Source organism: Danio aesculapii, chromosome 5 (assembly GCF_903798145.1).
Source record: "Danio aesculapii chromosome 5, fDanAes4.1, whole genome shotgun sequence".
Classification (NCBI taxonomy): domain Eukaryota; kingdom Metazoa; phylum Chordata; class Actinopteri; order Cypriniformes; family Danionidae; genus Danio; species Danio aesculapii.
The window spans coordinates 8,503,585-8,524,496 of record NC_079439.1 but is presented as its reverse complement, the minus strand read 5'-3'; the positions used below and the strand labels follow the sequence as shown (position 1 = coordinate 8,524,496).

At 36.7% G+C, this 20,912-nt stretch overlaps 1 protein-coding gene across 2 annotated transcripts in view; it reads left to right on the top strand.

The window, feature by feature from the left end:
- nipbla (NIPBL cohesin loading factor a) overlaps positions 1-20,912 on the top strand; it is a 94,129-nt gene that overhangs the window by 17,530 nt on the left and 55,687 nt on the right. For both annotated transcript variants that reach the window (XM_056457315.1, XM_056457316.1), the window contains exons 6-10: positions 2,115-2,269; positions 2,382-2,437; positions 7,000-7,369; positions 10,968-11,693; positions 19,716-19,880. In XM_056457315.1, the coding sequence (XP_056313290.1) occupies positions 2,115-2,269; positions 2,382-2,437; positions 7,000-7,369; positions 10,968-11,693; positions 19,716-19,880 (1,472 nt within the window). The remainder of the gene's footprint in view (positions 1-2,114; positions 2,270-2,381; positions 2,438-6,999; positions 7,370-10,967; positions 11,694-19,715; positions 19,881-20,912) is intronic.

Sequence of the window (20,912 nt, the reverse complement as noted above, 5' to 3'; positions counted from 1 at the left end):
GATCATGTTGCAACATGTAAAAGATTCAAGAAATATAACAACTCGTTAAGGTGATTTAGAGATGACTTTTCCTTTTGAGAAACAGTATTTTTGGTTTATTCATTCACGTTTCTGATGAACAACTTTAGAGACTGTTTACATTGAAGGATGGCTACGTTACAAACTGCAAGTAATATTTTGAAAACCCATATAACCTGCTTTTCAACATTTACAACAAGATAATCAAACTTTTAAGAATAGAAGTCAATATCAGGGATTTCGGTTTGTTGTTTTAAAAGTAACTTTCCATTTATCAAAATGTAATTTTTTGGAGCATGGCTTTTTGAAGCATGGCTTCACATGTTTTGCCTATTTTTTTGTGGTCAGTCTATTTTTTCTGTGCCATTTCATTCCATTCCTGCTTGTTAACTGGCAATCCCTTAAAACAAATGCAGTCATCAGGCTGTAGCTAAAAAACTATATTGTTTTGTGTCTGCTCAGTGTTTAACACAATAGCTGCCTGTTTTTCTGTTCATTATTCACCTTATTTTGTAACATGGAAGTAAGCTCTTTTCTGCGATTGTGGTAGACTTCTATGCCTATGAGTAAATGACCAGGTATGACAAATGGTTTAACTACTTGTGCTTCAAACCAGCAAATTTATGACAATAAATTAATATTAAAACAGTATGATAAGAAAATTAGTTTACATCAAGCAGCATAAGCTTTTTGTACAGCTAAAAATGAATGCAAGTGAGTGAAACTAGAAGTCTCAACTCATTTAAGTTACAATGGCTGCATCACTCTTACCTAAAAACAATGGATATGCCATGGAAATTCAGCTTTTTAGTCAGTGAAAGGCTACCCCTTAGCTATTTCTCTTAAAGTGAAGGGAATAGGGGAGGCCCAATTTTATTTCGCCTGGAAGAAGTAAAGGGCCATATAGCCCTTCAAATTGAGATTTTTTTTAGGATCACTCTACAAACTAAGAAAGTTTCCTCTGAATACACGAGCTATAGCAGCAACATGGCTGCATAACAGAGCAAGCATATCCACAGATGTGAAGAAAAAAGGCATTAATAAGGATTTTTATTAAAAACAGGCATCTTATCAATTACATTCATAAAAGTGTTGTTTTACGGCAGTCATGATCTTCAAAGAATCATTTTGAAAACCACTCTCTATATACTTAATAACCGCTGCAAATCATTACACAACATATTTAAGATTGTGGTAACCTTACTCGATGACAGAATAACTTGTCAGAAAAGTGTCTTTAGAAATGCTTTGAACAGCATGTCTGGCATGTTGTTTTCTTGTGGTCACACCCATGAATATGAGCACTGTAAATACAAAGTATAGTTTTGTGCATCTTGCAACACTCTGAGACTTATAAGCACGATACATTTTTATTGACATTAATAAAGAGCAGTGCGCTGTGCTTTTTATGTTACTTGGCAACCACTTTATCTGTGGTCTTGGTGCTACAGCACGTGGTGCCAAAACACAAGGTTTTCAGTTCATTAATACAGAAGATTAGCGTCAATGATCACACAGTGCATTATGCTTAACTTCCATATATATGAATTGAAATTGAAACGCTGCATCCACTGAGCTCGCAAACTGAGCTAGTGACGACATGATGACGCAAGAGTGTGTAGAAGTGGTGTCTTATTTCTTAGGGGGATATTTCTATTCCTACCCCTTCACGGTCTGTTTCAAGGACCTAGGGCAAAGCAAAGGGGTAGTGGTATTGACCGTATTCTGCAATGTTGCGTTTTGCAATAGTTTTGGAACTTCTGATTCAGTTGCCTATGGAAGAAATCACTAGGAATTACAAATGCCACAAAACGGTCAAACCACTTGCTCTAAAAAAAAGTATGTTTATGACTATATATAAAAAGTAGAATAATATAATAAGAAAATATCAGTTTCCAATCAAGGGGTGTAACAAGCTGTTTTTAACATCTAAAATTCAACGGAAGTGAACGAGAGCGTAAGTCTTGAGCCAAAAATATTCCAATTCGTATGTGAAGAATAAGGTCAATAAAACAGGATTTGGATTGGGCCTTAAAGTGTGAACCCTATATATTCAATAGAATGTTGACCATATCCTCTTCTGTTCCTTGTTTCAGGCATTTTGTGCCGGGCCAGTCTGGTCCTGGTGGACGGTTTCTTCCTCAGCAGGGCAGTCCAGTGCCCAGCCCATATGCCCCCCAGAGCCCTGCTACCGGTTACAGACAGTACCCTCACCCTCCAGCCTACAGTCAACACCAGCACCTACAGCAAGGTCTGCACAAACACACACACACACACACACACACTGGAAGACCTGCATCAACTCTTTCATGCACTTGTTGCTTTTCAGTTCTTTGGCTCAATTGTTTGTTTTTTCCCTTCAGGTTCAGTAGCAAGTCCGATGATTCCAGGAGCCATGAGAAATGTTCATGAAAATAAGGTATGTTGAAGTCTGATCTAGGACTGTTTTTATACATTGCATAAATGTACACAGGCAGAGATCGGATATCACACAGAAGCATTAAGGTGTACTAACTTGTCAGTGCTGCCTTGGGTCTTTTATTGGTAAAATATCTTTGCTGCTGAAATGCATCATATTTCTCAGCAACAAGCTGATAACTTTGCTGTTTCTGTTTGATTCCTTCACGGGGGTCGAGCAAGATTTCTGACGTGTCAGAAAACCATCCAATTGTCAATCAGGAGGGTTTAATCGCCTCTTCTTTTACCCCCATACACCGCATGAACACAGCATGACAAAGGACAAATCTGAAATTTGTTGTGGTTCAAAGAAGTCACAATTCGGCTCAAAATCAGACCCAAAATTGCACGATGTACGCCAGACTTAAAGCAGAGAGAATGCTAGATCTTGCATCTTCTGGTGTTGCAGGTATTGCACTACAGACTTAATCACAACTTAAATTTGTCAGTGCTGGTGAGTAAACAAATATTGAAGGAATTGGCAGAAAATTTCAGTTATCCGGAATTATCTGAAACTGAGTATCTGCCTAGACTATGTTTGCACAATAATAATGTGGTAAAAATTGTGAATTTATTTTGGATCATGGTACATTGGAGCAGGTATTAATGACCACTGATACTGCATGTGAATAAGTGTTTTAAAAGCATCATCCAATTTAAGTGTGGTTTTCTTTTCAAACAAAGCATTAGGAACTGTTTATTTATGGATTGCAATTATTTGGGATCCAGGATGCCATTAGAAGTAAACTCTCCACTTGTTCTTGGTGCTGGATTGAGTTGTATGAATCAAATATGTCAAAGTGAACATTCATACATAATTTTATAAGCAGATTTAGATGTGTGTGCGGAGTATGTCAGAAACTGAACAGGTATTTATATACTATACACAGCACATTTTAATGGGATCTAATCTGGTACAGGCAGGTATCAGCAGTTACTTAATGCCAGTGGGTGGAGGCTATGGTGCAATTAAGTATTCATATGCATTGAATGGATATGTCTGCCTCTAGAGCAAGACAAGGATACGGTGCATCTGGAAAGTATTCATAGCGCTTCACTTTTTCCACATTTTTTCAATGTTACAGCCTTGTTCCAAAATGGATTAAATTCATTTATTTCCTCAAAATTCTCCACACAATACCCCATAATGACAATGTGAAAAAAAGATTTGTTGAAATGGTTGCAAATTTATTAAAAATAAAAAACCTGAAAAATCACATGTACATCAGTATTCACAGCCTTTGCCGTGAAGCTCTAAATTGAACTCAGGTACATTGTTTCCACTGATCATTCTTGAGATGTTTCAGCAGCTTCATTGGAGTTCACCTGTGGTAAATTCAGTTGATTGGACATGATTTGAAAAGGCAGACACCTGTCTATAGGTCCTAGGGTTGACAGTGCATGTCAAAGCACAAACCAAGCATGAAGACAAAGGAATTGTCTGTAGACCTCTAAGACAGAATTGTCCTGAGGCACAAGGCTGGGGAAGGTTACAGAAAACTCTCTGCTGATCTGAAAGTTCCGATGAGCACAGTGGCCTCCATCATCCATAAGTGGAAGATGTTTGGAACCACCAGGACTCTTCCTAGAGATTGCCGGCCATTTAAGCTGAGTGATCGAGGGAGAAGGGCCTTAGTCAGGTAGGTGATCAATAACCCGATGGTCTCTATGTCTGAGTTCCAGCGTTCTTCTGTGGAGAGAGGAGAACCTTACAGAAGGTCAACCATCTGTGCAGCAATCCACCAATCAGACCTGTATGGTAGAGTGGCCAGACAGAACCCACTCCTCGCCTGGAATTTGCCAAAAGGCATCTGAAGGACTCTCAGACCAGAGGAAACAAAATTCTTTGATCTGATGAGACTAAAATTTTACTCATTGGAGTGAATGCCAGGCGTTTTGTTTGGAGAAAACCAGGAACCGCACATCACCAGCCTAATACCATCCCTACAGTGAAGCATGGTGGTGGCAGCATCATGCTGTGGGGATGTTTTTCAGCAGCAGTAACTGGAAGACTAGTCAGAATAGAGGGAAAGATGAATGCAGCAATGTACAGAGACATCCTGAATGAAAACCTGTTTCAGAGTGCTCTTGTTCTCAGACTGGGGCGATAGTTCATCTTGCAGCAGAACAATGACCCCAAGCACACCACCAAAATATCAATGGAGTGGCTTCACAACAACTCACTGAATGTCCTTGAGTGGCCCAGCCAGAGCCCAGACGTAAATCCTAATAAACATCTCTGGAGAGATCTGAAAATGGCTGTACATAGACGCTTTCCATCCAACCTGATAGAGCTTGAGAGGTAGTACAAAGAGGAATGGGCGAAAATTCCCAAAGACAGGTGTGCCAAGCTTGTGGCATCATATTCAAAAAGACGTTTTTTGCTGCCAAAGGTGCATCAACAAAGTATTGAGCAAAGGCTGTAAATACTTTATGTACATGTGATTTTTTTTTTTTTTTTTTTTTTTTATTATTATAATTTTTTTTTTATATATATATATATATATATATATATACCAGTTTTTTATTTTTAATAAATTTGCAACAATTTCAATATTTTTTTCATATTGTCATTATGGGGTATTGTGTGTAGAATTGTGAGGAAATAAATGAATTTAATCAGTTTTGGAATAAGGCTGTAACATAAATGTGGAAAAAGTAAAGCGCTATGAATGCTTTCCAGATGCACTGTATTTACTGGTATGATGTCATAAATCACTTTAAATACAAACAAACCAATTTTATGAGCTTGGTGAATCAAATGCTTTTTTTCTTGAACAGTGAGGATGTTTAAAATATGAAACGTGTAGAGTGTTGTAAAGACTCGTACATGCCGGGATGCTTTTTGCTCACATCAGCATTTTCTTAGAAAGCTTTTCTGCATTCAAACCCAGGCAATTTTAATTAAATGGCGCTGCCATTATATGGCGTTTAATGAACTTGCAAGTCAGGAAAGAAAAGTGAAATGAAACTCACCCTAAAATAATTTTTGCTACTTTCCGCTCCTACTGACATCATTGTAGTTGCAGTTGCGTTTGTCATACAGCTCTTTGTATTCAGACACCAATGAAATAAGCAGCTCTACATTCATATTACCTTGGTGCAGGGGTGCCCAAACTTGGTCCTAGAGGGCTGGTGTCCCGCAAAGTTTAGTTCCAACCCCAATCAGACACACCTGGGCTAATTAATCAATTACTAGCTATTACTAGGCTTTCTAGAAAGATTCGTGCAGGAGATTGTATCTGGATGCAGCCTTTATGATGCAAGCTGAGATTGCATCAGTCAGCGACGCAATGTCAGACACAATGCATTCAAATGAAGTGAGTGACGTCACTGTGGGGGGTAGGGTTTGGGGTGGAGTTAGGCGAGCTCATTAAAAAGCATTGGATGCAGCTCAGATTGCACTGCACCAGGTCTGCATCTAGACCCCTCTCGGGATTTGAGGAAAGTTGGAGCTAAAATCTGCAAGCTATCGGCCCTCAAGGACTGAGTTTGCACACCCCTGCCTTGGTGCATCATCATCTTCATTAAAGTGAAACTGGGATCACCTCCACTGTTTTGTGCTTGAGCGCCTCCAAGTGGTGTTTACTGTAACTTCAGCATTTTCACGCATGTGACCAAAAGTGCCAATCTAATTGGTGGAGAAGTTTTTGACCTGGTACATCAAAACAAAAAATCGAACGTGAGGCATTACTTATAAGTTATGCTTTTACGCCTGGCGTTTTGCGCGTTGGCGCGCACTATTTCCTTTGTTTAATCGTCAAACGTTGACCAAAAGCGTGAACAAAAAGCATCCCGGTGTGAATGAGTTTTATAAGTACAAATACCTATTACATGTCAAAAAGATTATGGTAATTATATTTAAGTGAAGTTTATTTCTAAACTGATTTCGAGAGGATCTTGAGCTTATGATTGACCTAGGCTGGTCCCGCATTAGCTAACGCATGATTCACCAATAATCGGATAATTCCTAACTCACTATCAATAACCGGTGTTTCTTACCTCAGTCATATTCATCTTGAAGATTCCCCCATTCCACCCCGACTCCTCCTCCCTTTACCTTGATAGGGTGGCATGGTGGCCCAGTGGTTAGCACTGTCCAAGTCTCTAACAGGCCAGTCGACGTTTCTGTGTGGAGTTTACCCTTTCTCCCCATGCTCGCGTGGGTTTCCACCGGGTTCTCTGGTTTCCTCCCACAGTCCAAAAACTTGTGACATAGATGAATTGACTAAAGCAAATTAGCACCATAGATGAGCTCTTAATCAGCAGTTATCTCTCCAAAGCAATCCCCAATTTGTCATTGGCCATAAATAAGCAGGGGAGTTCTCAAGACCTACCTGAGCTCAAACTCCCCTCTCACCCTCCAAACGGGAGGGAGCCCCATGCTCAAGGTTATTCTGAGCTCAGGGCTCTCTCCCGGGACAGCATGCCAAACACGCTTTGTAATCAATCATCAGCTAAATGTGAACTCTTCAATACCTTTTTATGAAGCTGATCTGATTGTCTCTTTCTTTGGAAAACTAGGATCAAATGAGGATGGGTTTCACGTCTCACTTACTGCAGTCATCTCCACCGTACACCCCTCCCTGCGACGGGACTAAAGACCTGCACCTGGGCTCCCAGGACAAACAACGAGGTCAGAAGTCCAGCGAGGGAGAGCAGGACTCCCCCGATAAGGCCACAGTGTACGATATTGTGGGCTCGCCAACGAAAGACCACACTAAGCTGATCCTGAGGCCGTCACGGGCGAGGCCAGCCGAGGTGGAGCTTGGGGGAATGTACCCGGGCTCAGACCCTGAAGGAGAGCTCGTGGAGGCTCTTGCTGCTATAGAAAGGATGGAGAGTGAAGCAGCAATGGAGACGGAACGCAGTGCTAAAGAGGTGCAGGACAAAGGTAGGATGCAGGATCACACTTAAACACATCGTCTTCAATATTAGTATATGCATTAATATAAACATTTTGGTTAATAGCTTATGGTTTTAATTTTATGCAATTTTCTTTAAGGGATCGTTGACCTAAAAATTCAATTCTGTCATAATTTAATCACCTTACTTGTTCCTTTCTTCTGTTAAACAAAAAGGTCATTTGAAAATGGCTGAAAACCAACTATTGACTTCCATAGTATTTGTTTTTTCCTGCTATGGAAGTCAATACTTGCAGGTTTCTAGCTTTCTTCAAAATAACTACTTCTGTATTCAACAGAAGAAAGTAAGTCAAACAGTTTTGTAACCACTTGAGAGTGAATGGTCAGTGGTCTTTCGTTTGGTCATTCAATTTTAATTTTAGAAACAGATATTGAAAAATGAAAAACGAGTCATTTTTTTTTTTCATTTAACGAAAAATAAAATTTAAAGCAGTTTTTGAATTTTAAAACGAAAAATCAAAAAACGGCTCGTTTTTCGTTTTCATGATGGAAAACAAAATTCAAAAATTATTGGATTTTTATTTTTTATTTTGAATAACAAAAACTAAAATCACCAGAAAACAAAAACGAATAAAGACTTGTTTTTTTATATTCCGAAACCAGATAGGCAGACGCATTTACGATGACGCAATGCTGCCACACACAGGCTAGCCTACGTATAGACAATTATTTTTTTCCCCACTTAATAATGTTATAAAAGGTATTTTCTTGTGATTACAGGATTTTGTTGATACATATTTTCCTCATTGAAGCCGGATACATAAAACAACATAATTGACGACATATGCGTTATTTGCATTATTGAACAGTTTTCTAAAAAATTAAGTTTATTGTTAAAATCACTTCCACTTCAGGAGTGACAGTAACATTGGACATTCGTTTGGAATCATTTCTCATCTCTCTGTATATATGTATATCTATATATATCTATATAGTCCAAGTCCAACTATATATATATCTCTCTGTATATATGTATATCTATATATATCTATATAGTCCAAGTCCAACTATATATATATTATATGTGTATATATATATATATATATATATATATATATATATATATATATATATATATATATATATATATAATAGTAGGAGGCTATTTTTTTTAATAATTTTAATTTGTAGCGTTCTGGTTAATGTAGGTCCATTATGTATTAAAAATCTGCTGCTATATTTGCACATGGCTATATGAAATCATGCATAGACCCACACACAACTCATCTCCAAGCTTAGTGAAGACATGGGATGGTTATCAGGGTGTTTGTGCAGCATGCTTCCTTTCAGATAAAATTAATTGTTAATTTTTATTTTAAAATATTATGATTTATTGAAATGTGCATAACAAACAACTGTTTTAATGCCTCCCTCACTTGAAATGATTCGTGGTAAAACTTCGGGAAGTGGAAGTATTATGGTTTTAACAATATTAAAACTTTCTTTTTTAGAAAAGTGTTTAGTAAATTAACCTAATGCTTGCATGTAATGTCAAAATAAACAAAAAATAAATATGTTGCCTATAATCGGCCCTTATATGAGAAATATGTTGTCTTAATGAGGAAAATATGTCCTAACAAAATACAGTTATAACAAGTAAATACCTTTTATAACATTAAGTGGAAAAAAATAATAGTCTATTGTAGGCTAGCAGGTCAGCATTGTGTCACAAATGAGTCTGCTTATCTGGTTTCGGAATATAAAAAAACAAGTCTTTATTCGCTTTTGTTTTCTGATGATTTTATTTTTTGTTATTCAAAAATTAAAATCAAATCATTTCTGAATTTTGTTTTTCACCTGAAAAAGAAAAACGAGTTTTTTGATTTTCGTTTTAAAATTCAATAATGAAAATCAAAAAAACGCATTGAATTTCAATTTTTGCTTTTTAATTTTAAAACGAAAATCAAAAAACAACTCAACGTTTTTCAGTATCTGTTTCTAAAATGAAAATCCAATGACCAAAAGATACACTGACCGTGACTAAAGAGCGAGTTAATTTGTATTTTTTTAGTGAACTATCCATTTAATGAAACAACATCTCTAAGTTGTGTGATATTATTCAAGCTGAATAAACTCTATCTGTGCATGAAAAGAGTTTTTTTTATGTAACAGTGTAAAAGAAGTAATATTGTATAAGATGGTACAATTTTATGTGAATAAATTTTAAAATCTCATTTATTCCTGTGATGCAAAGTAATCTGTAATCTGTGTCACGTGTTGTTTCAGAAATTCTTTTATAATTCATGTGTGGTGTTTGATGGAACATCTTTCTCTTATTAGCAACATTGAGAACTGTTGTGTTGGTAACATTTTTTAAAAACAATGATTTTTTGTGGTTAAAATGTCATAATATATTATTTATTGATTTATTTTTGGAAACGTTGTGATTAAATGAATGCATCATTGCCAAATATAAGTTTTAATTCCTTAATTACTGCACAGAGATTCAAGTTCAAAGCTTAAAAAATAAGCTTATCCACTAAGCTTATCCATTTATCCACTTTATCCACTGTGTCTATATTGTTCCAAACAAAAAAAATCTTATTAAAACACGCTTTATCAACAGACTTTATGCATTAAATAATGAAATTATAGATAATTGATTTCCTTTATTTCCAATCCATTATAGTGTCATATACACTTTATTGTTTTACAGTTCTGCATACATGTATGCTTTAATTTTTATAAAATTCATTCAACAAATATTTTAGCACATTGAAGTATTTAAATTACTTGTGATTTTGCTGTAAAATGTTGGCTTTCACACAATCCCTTCAAGTTGTCCCAAGAAAAATAGATTTAGTTATCTCAATTGTTATTGCTATTAACATAAAATAGTCCCAAATCCACATGCAGAGGTTTAAATGCAAAAGTTTGGTATCATTTTAAAGAAAACCCTTTGAATTAAAAAAAAAACTGTTGAAAGTGATTAATTGTATATGTTGTCTGTGTTATAATGAACCCCTCCAAAAAACAGGCGCTTTTTTTTGTAAACTTAAATTTGAAAGTCTACCTTTTAGGTTCTGTGTGGTCTAGATCAGTGTTTCCCAACCCTGTTCCTGAAGGCACACCAACAGTACACATTTTCAACCTCTCCCTAATCAAACACACCTGAATCAACTCATCATAACACCAGAAGAGACTACAACACCTGAAGTTAATGGGGCAGAAAAGGGAGACATCCAAAATATGTACTGTTGGTGTGCCTCCAGGAACAGGGTTGGGAAACACTGGTCTAGATTGCTGTAAATATTAAAAAAAAACTTTTTTTTTCGTTTAAAATTTTGATGGTTCCTGCTCATGTCAGCAAAAGTAATTTTTATGATACTTTCTCAAAAATATGTGTACGCTAAACATTGCTAGGTTCCATACAGTTGATTTGTGTTGGAACAACATGAAGGAATTAATATAGCATATTAGTTTTCATACATTTAAGTAAATCGAATATAAAACAATTAAGTTGTCCAAAAAAACCCTCAAGAATTGTGTTTCAGCTTCTTTTAAATAAATCGTTTGAACAACCAGCAAAACATTTTTTTGAGTGTATGCATGTCTCTCTTTCTGTAGATAAGCCTTTGAAGAAGCGCAAGCAGGACTCTCACCCCCAGGAGCCTGGCGCAGCTGGCACAGCAGGTTCAGGCTCTGGGGCTCCAGGTGGAGGAGGAGGGGCTAATGCAGGTCACAGGCTGGCTCCTCAGGAAGCCAGTGCTGCAGGCACCAGTGCCAGCCACCCGGGTCTGCAAGTGAGCTTGGAGCAAGCAGGCAGAGTGGAGGACGACTGCATGGGTATGCCTATCCCTGCCAGCGAGGCCCAGCGCTGGCCTCAGGAGCCACAGGAGGGCGTCACCCCAAAGGCCCTCAAACACGAGCACGACCATGATCCAGAACACCCGCATTATGATGACAAACAGCCTGATACCCCACGGCAAAAACACCGGCCCGAGGGCCGGCATGGCGATGGAGGTGCACAGCGAGCGGCGGTTCAGTCTGGAAGTAAACCGGTCGAGCTTCCTCCGTACATGCTGGGTGAAAACACGGGAGCGCTTAAGAATTTCACCATTCCCAAAATCAGGAAAGGGGAGCACGGGGGCGGTGATATTCCTGAAGGCTGGAAGCAGCCTTGCGTGCGGCTGGAGAGACTAGAAGCGGATGTGGACGTGAAGAAGAGCGTCAAGCCTGTGGTGGTTCTGCAGAAACTCTCCATCGATGAGGTGCAAAGGCTGATGAGGGAGAGAGACTCACGGGCCTCCAAGTCCGGCAAGAACAGACTCTCCTCTGGGAGATCTGGGAAAGGTAGGGGAACTCCTGTTGTCTTTGATTATTGCAGTTTGAATGATGATGGTTGATGTTTTTCATTCTGAGAACATCATGATGGGTTTTTTTCTTATGAATTGGATGGACAGTTTGACAGGGCAAAGTAGTACTTGGCTGCTTGTGGAAGGGAAGTTATATGAATTGTTTCTCGAGTTTTTCAGCTGGTAAGAGATAAATAATTACTGCTTTTTTGGATTATTTAAAATGGCTTTGTTGAGTGGCTTTAGACTTTGTGGTCTACATTTCTTACATTTCACACCAAAGCAAAGGTAGAACAGTTAAAGACTGTAAAACAAATGGTTGTGTTTAATATTTTTAAAACTAATACTAAATTCATATTCAAAGGTCTTGTTTTTATAGAATAATTTTTTTCTTATTGCATTTGTTAGCATAATTGAATATTATTTTGGTATTGTCTTCCACTATAGTTTTTAACCGAAGTTATTTAGATGTGTCTTGTAGGGATGCTCCGATCAGAATTTTTGCAGCCAATACTGAGGACCGATTCCTTGTCATGGTGATCCGCCAATACTGAGTACCGATTGCATGCATTGAGCACATTTTCTCATTAAGTATGAACCTAAAGAGTAGATCTCGCCTTAGCTGAGAGAATAGATTAACAATGCTGCATATAATACCTTAAACATGACTCTTATATCCATTCAGGTGTGAACATGTACATGTTTGGCGTGGGGGAGCGCAGGGCACAAAGTAACGTGGGGTAAAATGTAACAGAGTTTTAAGGTATTTACTCAGGGTCAACCATGACGTGCTTCTCAGGTTTTCACCACAGCGTTGGTGAAATTTGGATGAGAAACACAGGAGGAACCATTTTTGCAGCGTCAAAGTATTTGAAGAGTTTGCAAAAACCTCTAAACGCCATCTGAAATTTTTTAAATGAATGAGTATTTTTATCTGTGTCCTGTGTGTATGTTCAGTAATATCACTTTTATGACAAAGAATAAGTCTTTTTCCTGGTCTTGAAAGTAAAATATCTCAACAGAAATAAAGAAGGCTTAGAAAAATTTTCATTTTCGATGGGAATTTCGATGGCACTTAGCGGTTTTGCATCTGAACTCTTCATTTTTTATTATAGTCAAAGTTTTTTTATTTTAAAAACATCTGTTAAAGTATGTTAGTGAATTCTTATATTGTTGTGATTGTTGTCTTCTAAAAGACGGAACCACTTTGAAAGATGGAAAAAAGCACACAGTGACTGCAAGCCAGTTTTGAGGAAAACGCGACACAGCAGGGTTAGTTGTAACAGGGTGCCACACACTGTTGGACACTAATTAAACCAACAAAATAATTTTAGATTTTTGAGTGTAATGTTGAGAACTTTTTATATTTAAATGTTTTTAATAGAAAATATTTATTTAATAGAATTTTTTTTATTGCTAATAATGAAAATAAATGCATTAATGTATCATAATGCAAATAAATCCAAATGTGTTTATCCTAAAGATACATAAGTAAAAATACTGTGTTATGTAGAATAAGAAATAAAATATAGCTACTATTTAAAGTAAACTGGATTAAAATTGTGTAAAATCTGCCTTAAGCATGTGTTACAACTAACCCTCGGTCTGTTACAGCTTGCCCCGCAGGTGGGGTAAATAGTAACATTTTAACTCCTGGCACTTTTGGCAATACTGCACAGAAACCATAGATCTGGCGATCGTACTTTCAGTGCTCATTTGTAGGAGAGGCTTGTGTTTTGTTGGTATAAAAATATGGTTTGTCTAACCCAATTGCTTTGTTTATTATTTGCCCAAAACCAAAAAGTGTTACTTTGTGCCCCGCTCTCCCCTATCTTCGTTCTCGTTCAGTCTGACAATAAATTAGACCTTTCAGTGTGTCATGATCATCGTTTCGTGCAGTAGGAAATGCTACAATAGTTAAAAATTGCACTAATGTGAGTTAGGCTTTAGAAAAGGAGATCAACTTTTAAGTGTCATTAATAAATATTAAATATAGTGTTGTTCATTTATTCATTTTCTTTTCGACTCAGTCCATTTATTAATCTGGGGTTGCCACAGTGGAATGAACCACCTACTTATCCAGAATGTTTTACGCAGCGGATGCCCTTCCAGCTGCAACCCATTACTGGGAAACATCCATACACACTCATTCACACACATACACGACAAACAATTAAGCCTACCCATTTCACCTGTACCGCATGTTTTTGGGGAAAACCAGAGCACCCGGAGGAAACCCACACCATCACGGGGAGAACATGCAAACTCCACACAGAAATGCCAACTGATCCAGACGGGGCTCGAACCAGTGACCTTCTTGCTGTGAGGCGATTTGTGCTACCCACTGCGCCACCATGCTGCCCTGTAGTGTCATTATAAAGTTAAAAGCATCAAAATCAGTACTCTGTATTGACCGATCACTATACAAAAAAAATCTGTACTCTATATCATCTGCTTAACTCCTGATTGGCACATCCCTATCTATTTATATGCTTTCTTAATTATATCCTTACCTTAGTGAATGGCATGCATTTGTTTCCTTGCTGTGAAGAGACTAATTCACTGTGGTAGTGGTGCACATCAAAAAGTCGTGATAGAACTCTGCCCCTCGACAGCCAGCAGACTTCAAATGTGCACCGAATTCACTTTATAACATGGAAAAGAGCATGCATTTAGAGCCCGTGCTTTAATCAGGTTGACAATTTTCACAGCTTTGTTGAAGACAGTCTGAAGCCTACTGAGGCTGACACTGTCAAACACTTGTTCTTTCATATCTTGTCACATCTGAGAACAAGATATATGCTGACTTATTGTGATATGCCGACTTAATAATTAATCTTAGAAACCGTTCCCTCTCCTACCATCAGGGAGCATGTCTTTTGCTGCTAGCAATACAATTTTAAAACAGTCATATAATTAAATTTGAAAAGTGTAATTTTGTTTTAATTAATTACATTTTTTACTGATCTCCACGCCTCCCATGACATGGTCTGGAGGCCCCCCGGGGAGATGCGCCCCACATAGGGTTCATACGGGTGCTGGAAATCCTTGAAAATGCTTGAATTAAAATACACTTGTTTCAAGGTTTGAAAAGTGCTTCGGTTTTGGATGAAGTGCTTGAGATTGCGAAAATGTAATTGTGTTGCTTTTGTAATAATTTATCTTAATAAATAGGTCATATTAATTACACTTTTATGAGGTGTTTAAACTAGAGCTGCATGATATTAGAAAAATCTGACATTGCAATATTTAGTTTTTCTGCATTATAAATTGCAGGGTTTCTGCGGGGTCTTAAGAAGTCTTAAGTCTAAAATTTAAAAATCCAAATTTAAGGCCTTAAAGTCTTCAATTTGCTGTTCTAGGTTTTAAATATTTTTGCACGGGTCTTATTTTTCTGATGTCCATGTAACGCTACATCAAATGCTCATTTAAATTCTTTTTGTTGCTGTTGCTTGGTTTTCGTGGTTTTGTAGTTCTTTATTTCACTAGTCCAAATGTAATTTGCGGTATTACAACTACAAATGAGACCAGCATGCAATAGCCAATCAGCTTTCTGTTATTGAATGTGATGTCATCACTGTGTTTGCGGAGGTTCGCTTTGGGTGCGCGCGACATGATTTTGGCTGGTGGAGCGCACAAAATTTTCACGAAACTTGGGTCAACAGTTCACACGGCGCCGCGTTTAATTTGAGTTGAATATGAAACACTTTGAAGAAATTTTGTCTGAAACAGGTATGACTGTACATACATCTTCATGATCCGTCCATGCTTGATCATAGGAAGTACCAGATGATCAATAATTCTTGGCTATTAATTGCATCAGCCGTGGGAAAGGAGGAACGTTTTTGTAAAAGTTTGGAAAAACCTGAGGGATAAGTTTGTTAAAATCTCGCTCGCCTCCCTCGCTGTAGTAAGCTACCACGACATAGCGCATATGAGATAAATGACATTACTACATAATAACCGGTTATGATTATTACTGAACCGATACCGAATTGTCCGCATAGCAGTGCACAGAAGAAAGAATTAATTTTGACACCGCTATTATTAATGGTGAATAATTTGTTTTACTACTAATTTAGTGATTTTTGCATTTTCTCTCTGTGTATGCGTGTTTTTGATATTGTGATATAGGTCCTAAATTTAATACTTAATTGTCTTAAAAAGTCTTAAATTTGACATTGATATCTGCAGAAACCCTGATATTGTGATATGATTATAATTTTACCACAGCTCTATTTGGAAAGATTTCATTCATTTAGATCAGGGGTGCCCAAACTTGATTGAGGGTTGTGGGCCGAATATACACCAAACCGTATTACATAAAATTTGCCAAGGGGAATTTCCTCATTTATTCCATAATATTTAAAAAAATAAATAAATAAAAAATGTTGCTTTAAATCATATTTAATATCGAATGCAGTATTATTGTAAACATTTCAAGATTAACTTATTACAGTAATGGAGTTCTACACTAGTCAAGCTGCACCTGGCTTCACTTTGATTTGTTCGTAGATGTCAGATGTACTGTACGTCAAGTCAAGTGACGTATTCAGTATTTTCATTTTAAAAGTCTGATTCATTTACAACATTTAGTTGAATCATTTAATTTCAGTTACTTTTTTGTAGCTCAGCAATAAAACTAAGAAACAAAAAAATACTTTAAATGCAAAATTCAAATTGCCGATTTCTGTCAAAGGCATTCGCCAAATCAAAGGTTACCATGACCCTACTTTGGGCACCTCTGATTTAGAAAGATTGGGAAGATCGAGTTTTTATTATTTTTTTTTTTTTTGCTGCGCGTTTACATAAATTCTAATAAATTACAAGCACATATAAATACAACAGAACAAAGATAAATGTTAAATAAATAATGCTTTATTGTTTTCTGAGGAGTCTTAATGGTATTAATGTACAGAAATGGAGCAGTCAAACATAAAATAACATGATCATCATTGTATAAATTATTAAAAATAATTATTTTTTAATATCTTTTCATCTTTAATATCTGCGATGTGACTGCAAGTCCCCACAATGACTATACAAAATGTAGCATTTTAAGCAACAGTATACCTACACACAGGCCTTATATTATTACTGTTGTTTTAATCATACGTTTTAGAATTAACAATAATAATACGCTACTCATATTAACCTTTATTTTACATTTACAGAATCGTGAGAAAATCGTGATTTTAAGCAAAAATAAAAATCGTGATTCACATTTTTGCCAGAATCGTGCAGCCCTATTAGTAGCTCCATCTTATTTGGCAAAAGAGCTCAATCTCATTTGAATTTAAAACAACAGTCACCAAAATGATACAATTAGGATAAGCAAAGATTTACTTTACACCTTGTAAAAAGGGGTGTAGAATGCTTTACAATAATACATTTGTGCATATAAACCAGGGGTGTCCAAACTCGTTCCAAAAAGTGCTTTTCAAACTTCCCGCGTGGCTCCCAAATGATCACTCTGTACCGCAAACTGAATGTTATTTACAACTTTATTACCTGTTATTCACAGCTCATGCGGATTCTATTGACTAAAGTAGTCCATCATTAAGTAGGATGCGCGCCCTCCCTCTCTATGGTAACAGCTCACGGTCAGCAACTCACGTCACATGTGATTTCGCGGCTGCAAATCCATCATTACATGAAGACAGAAATGACAGTTTTGGGTGAATTATACTTTATAAATACAGTATGTGACTCTTGCAACACCATTTAGAGGTGCCCATGTAAAACAATGTGTGGCCGCCTTAGCTTCTCTCCTAAACTTGAAAATATAATTGGCTGAAATGCTGGAGTAACATTGTCAAGGGGGTCGAATCAAGATCGAAATCTTTTTTTCGATTAATCGTGCAGCTCTAGCACATACGCACTCAGAACGAACAAGATCACGACACCAACCTCATTTATGACCATGTTACACAGTATAATCCTTTGAATAATGATCGTCTGATCACGCTGGTCTTCTGAAGTAATTCATAACTTGGTCTTGATGGAGAATCTCCTCCAGTAATGACAGTGACTCTTTTTACAAGATTGTGGGAGTCTGAGTAGTTGCTGCCATGCGATGTGTTTTAGACAGGACGGACTGTACCTCACGTTCATTTCATACAGATTACAAAACCAAAAACCTTATATTTTCAGGTGTGTGTTGGTTCATTTAAAAGTACAGTTTTCAAGCTTTAAGTGGATATATTTCTTATGTCTGTGAAGCAAGTATTCGCTGAGATTCAACTGTGTTTGTTGACCACAGAAACTGTTGTAAAAGCACATGTCTTTTCTGAGCTTCTCCTCCCCGGAGAAACATCAGTCTATAGCGATCAATGATTGGCTCCTATACTAGTAGGCGGGGCTTCATTCCCCTTATTGACCATTTCACTTTTCCCTATTCAAAACTATACGAGTGACACATCTTGTGTATTGTTTAGTGTTTGATCTACATAAGATGAATCAGTACCAAAGCCAAAATTTGAGCTAATCTAACAAAAAACTTAAGAACACAGCCTAAAAATGAGTACACCCAAATGAATAGGATTAATGGTGGAAAATATTAAATAACATTTTATTAAACAGAAAAAATCAAGATGAAACTGAACATGAAAATCAAAATTTTTTGTTAAATTTATAGTTTGTAATTTTCTTTTACAGTAACTTATTTGAATTTAAATGTGTTATCATTCTGTTGCTTAAAATGTTTGGTGATCGAACTCTTATTTTAACGGATATAACTATTTAATAAAACGAAATGTATTGCCTATATTCACTGAGAAATGGATAAAAATATTCATTTTCTAAAGGGGTGTACTCATTTTTGCTGAGCACTGTGTGTGTATGCATGTATGCGTGCGTGCGTGCGTGCGTGCATTCGTGCGTGTGTGTGTGTGTGTGTCTATGAATGTGTATGTATGTTAGGCTTGGGCAGTTTTACGGTAATATGGTATACCGCTGGATCTAAAAATAGCAACGGTGTCAGTTTCAATGCCGTTATACTGTCATAAAAAATAATGCACTTATATAGGAAACACGTATTAAATGTTATTTATTTAATGTCTAAAAATGCGTATGCGTGATTGTCATCATGGGACATTGTGGAGGAGAGAGAGAGAGAGGTAAGATGGCGAGTCGCGCACCAAGTGACTTGGTCTCGAAAAGAACACAACCTCTACAGTTTGGCAGTATTTCTGGTTTCGACAGTACGAGAAGGGAGACGTGGTAAATACGAACTAGAGGTCTGCATTCCCGCTGCTGTACCGCGGGACCCGACCAGATTTCTTGCGGTGCGGGAATAAATTTCCGAATAAAGAGCGGTGTAACTGGTGTAATATGAACGGGAGCGGGCGGTCTAACAACATCGCTCCTGAGCGTGCGTGCGTGCGTGCGTGTGTGTGTGTGTGTGTGAGAATGAGAGAGAGCGTAATGCTGTGTGTCGCTTGGTGCTGTGTGTGTGTGTGTGTGAATGATACGAACAAGACAAACAGGTGACCGCGAACCTAAGGTCGCATATACGGTATTCAGTTTCTGAATGGTTAAGGCACAAGCCAACAGTTTGGTGACGCTGTCTGAGCCTTACATCATACTTTTTTTTTTATTATTCACAGTAATACCGGATAGCGAGGTAAAATAGGGAGGAGGTTTGACGATATCAAAGTTTGGATACCGCCCAAGCCTTATGTATGCATGTATGTAAATATGTACGTTGGCTATTGTGAAGTGCTTAAAGTTTGAAAATACACCTGGAAAGTGCTTGAAAAGTGCTTAAGTTTGACTTTAGAACAGGTCTAAGAACCCTGCTCTAGTGCTAAATGTAATTTTGGATAATTTATATATCATCAGCTAGCCCAAATATTGGTGTTTTTGACTTCTCTGGTGGTTAGTTTGGTATTATATGCCTGGTTAAACCATTGTGACATCGTTTAGTGAGCCTCAATGCAGTGCAGCAGTAGATTAATATAAAAAAAGAGGTTGTCAAAGCTGTGTGCGCTGTAAGTTAAGCATAAGTCTTTGTGCGCAGGTGGAATAGACCCGTCTGTGCTGAAGGATCTTCCTCCTGAACTGCTGGCAGAGATCGAGTCCACCATGCCGCTGTGTGAGCGGGTGAAGATGAACAAACGCAAACGCAGCACTGTTAATGAGAGGCCGAAATATGCAGAGGACAGCTCGGAGGATGAAGAGTTCTGTGAGTAGAGCTGTTTTCCCACCACTGAAATGACCACTGTCAGTTTTCACCAAAGAGAAATGACAAATCTGCCAATCAGATGCAATGCTTAATGCTACATAAGTTCAAGAGTCACAACCTGTGGTGCTTTTTAGACAAATTAACATCCCTCCTAAAATTTAATCACAGGATCTAATGTCCATTTAATAATAATAATAATATTTAGTGTGTTTTTTGTGGCTTTGAGATATTAAAAAAAATAACATTTGAAATGTAATCAATTAATAAAATATTCTACTCTTTTAAAAGTACCATTGATTATCTAAAGTATTGAATAATTTGAAAAGCTGTTTTCTTGAGATTTTTATGACTAACATATCATAACAAAGTTACAAACACTTACATTTCTAGCTATTTTTATTTAATAATAATTTTAAATTGAGGAAATATAAATGCAGTTGATAATTTAATTTGGCAGACTTTCTCCCAAAACTTTATTTTATTCACAAATTCAGTGCTTTTTATAGTTTGGGATGAATCATCTGTTATATTAAAAATAAAGAAAGATTTTTCTAAGACCATTTATTAAAATAATTTAAACCAAATGATTTTCAACCACCTAATTTTTTATTTTAATTTAATTTTTTATTTAGTTTAATTTTATTTAATTTTATTTACTTTTATTTTATTTAAAAAATTTTTTTAATTAAATTAATTTAATTTTTTTATGTAATTTTTCTTTTTAAATTACATTTGTTAAACAAAATTTTCATTTAATTTAATTTAATATAATGCAGATTCGTTCCAATAGTCCATTATATTAAAAATAAACAATCATATTTCTAATGCCATTTATTATGTGTGTTTAACCAGTTGAATTTCAACCACACTTGAAATGTAATTTAATTTAAGCAGATTCATTTTAATAGTCTATTAAAATAAAAGTAAACAAACATATTTCTAATGCTGTTTAATTACTTCCAGTGCGTTTATATCGAAGTTGATATTTAGTCGCTCGTGTTGTTGGTGTTTCGTAACATTTAATTTTTACGC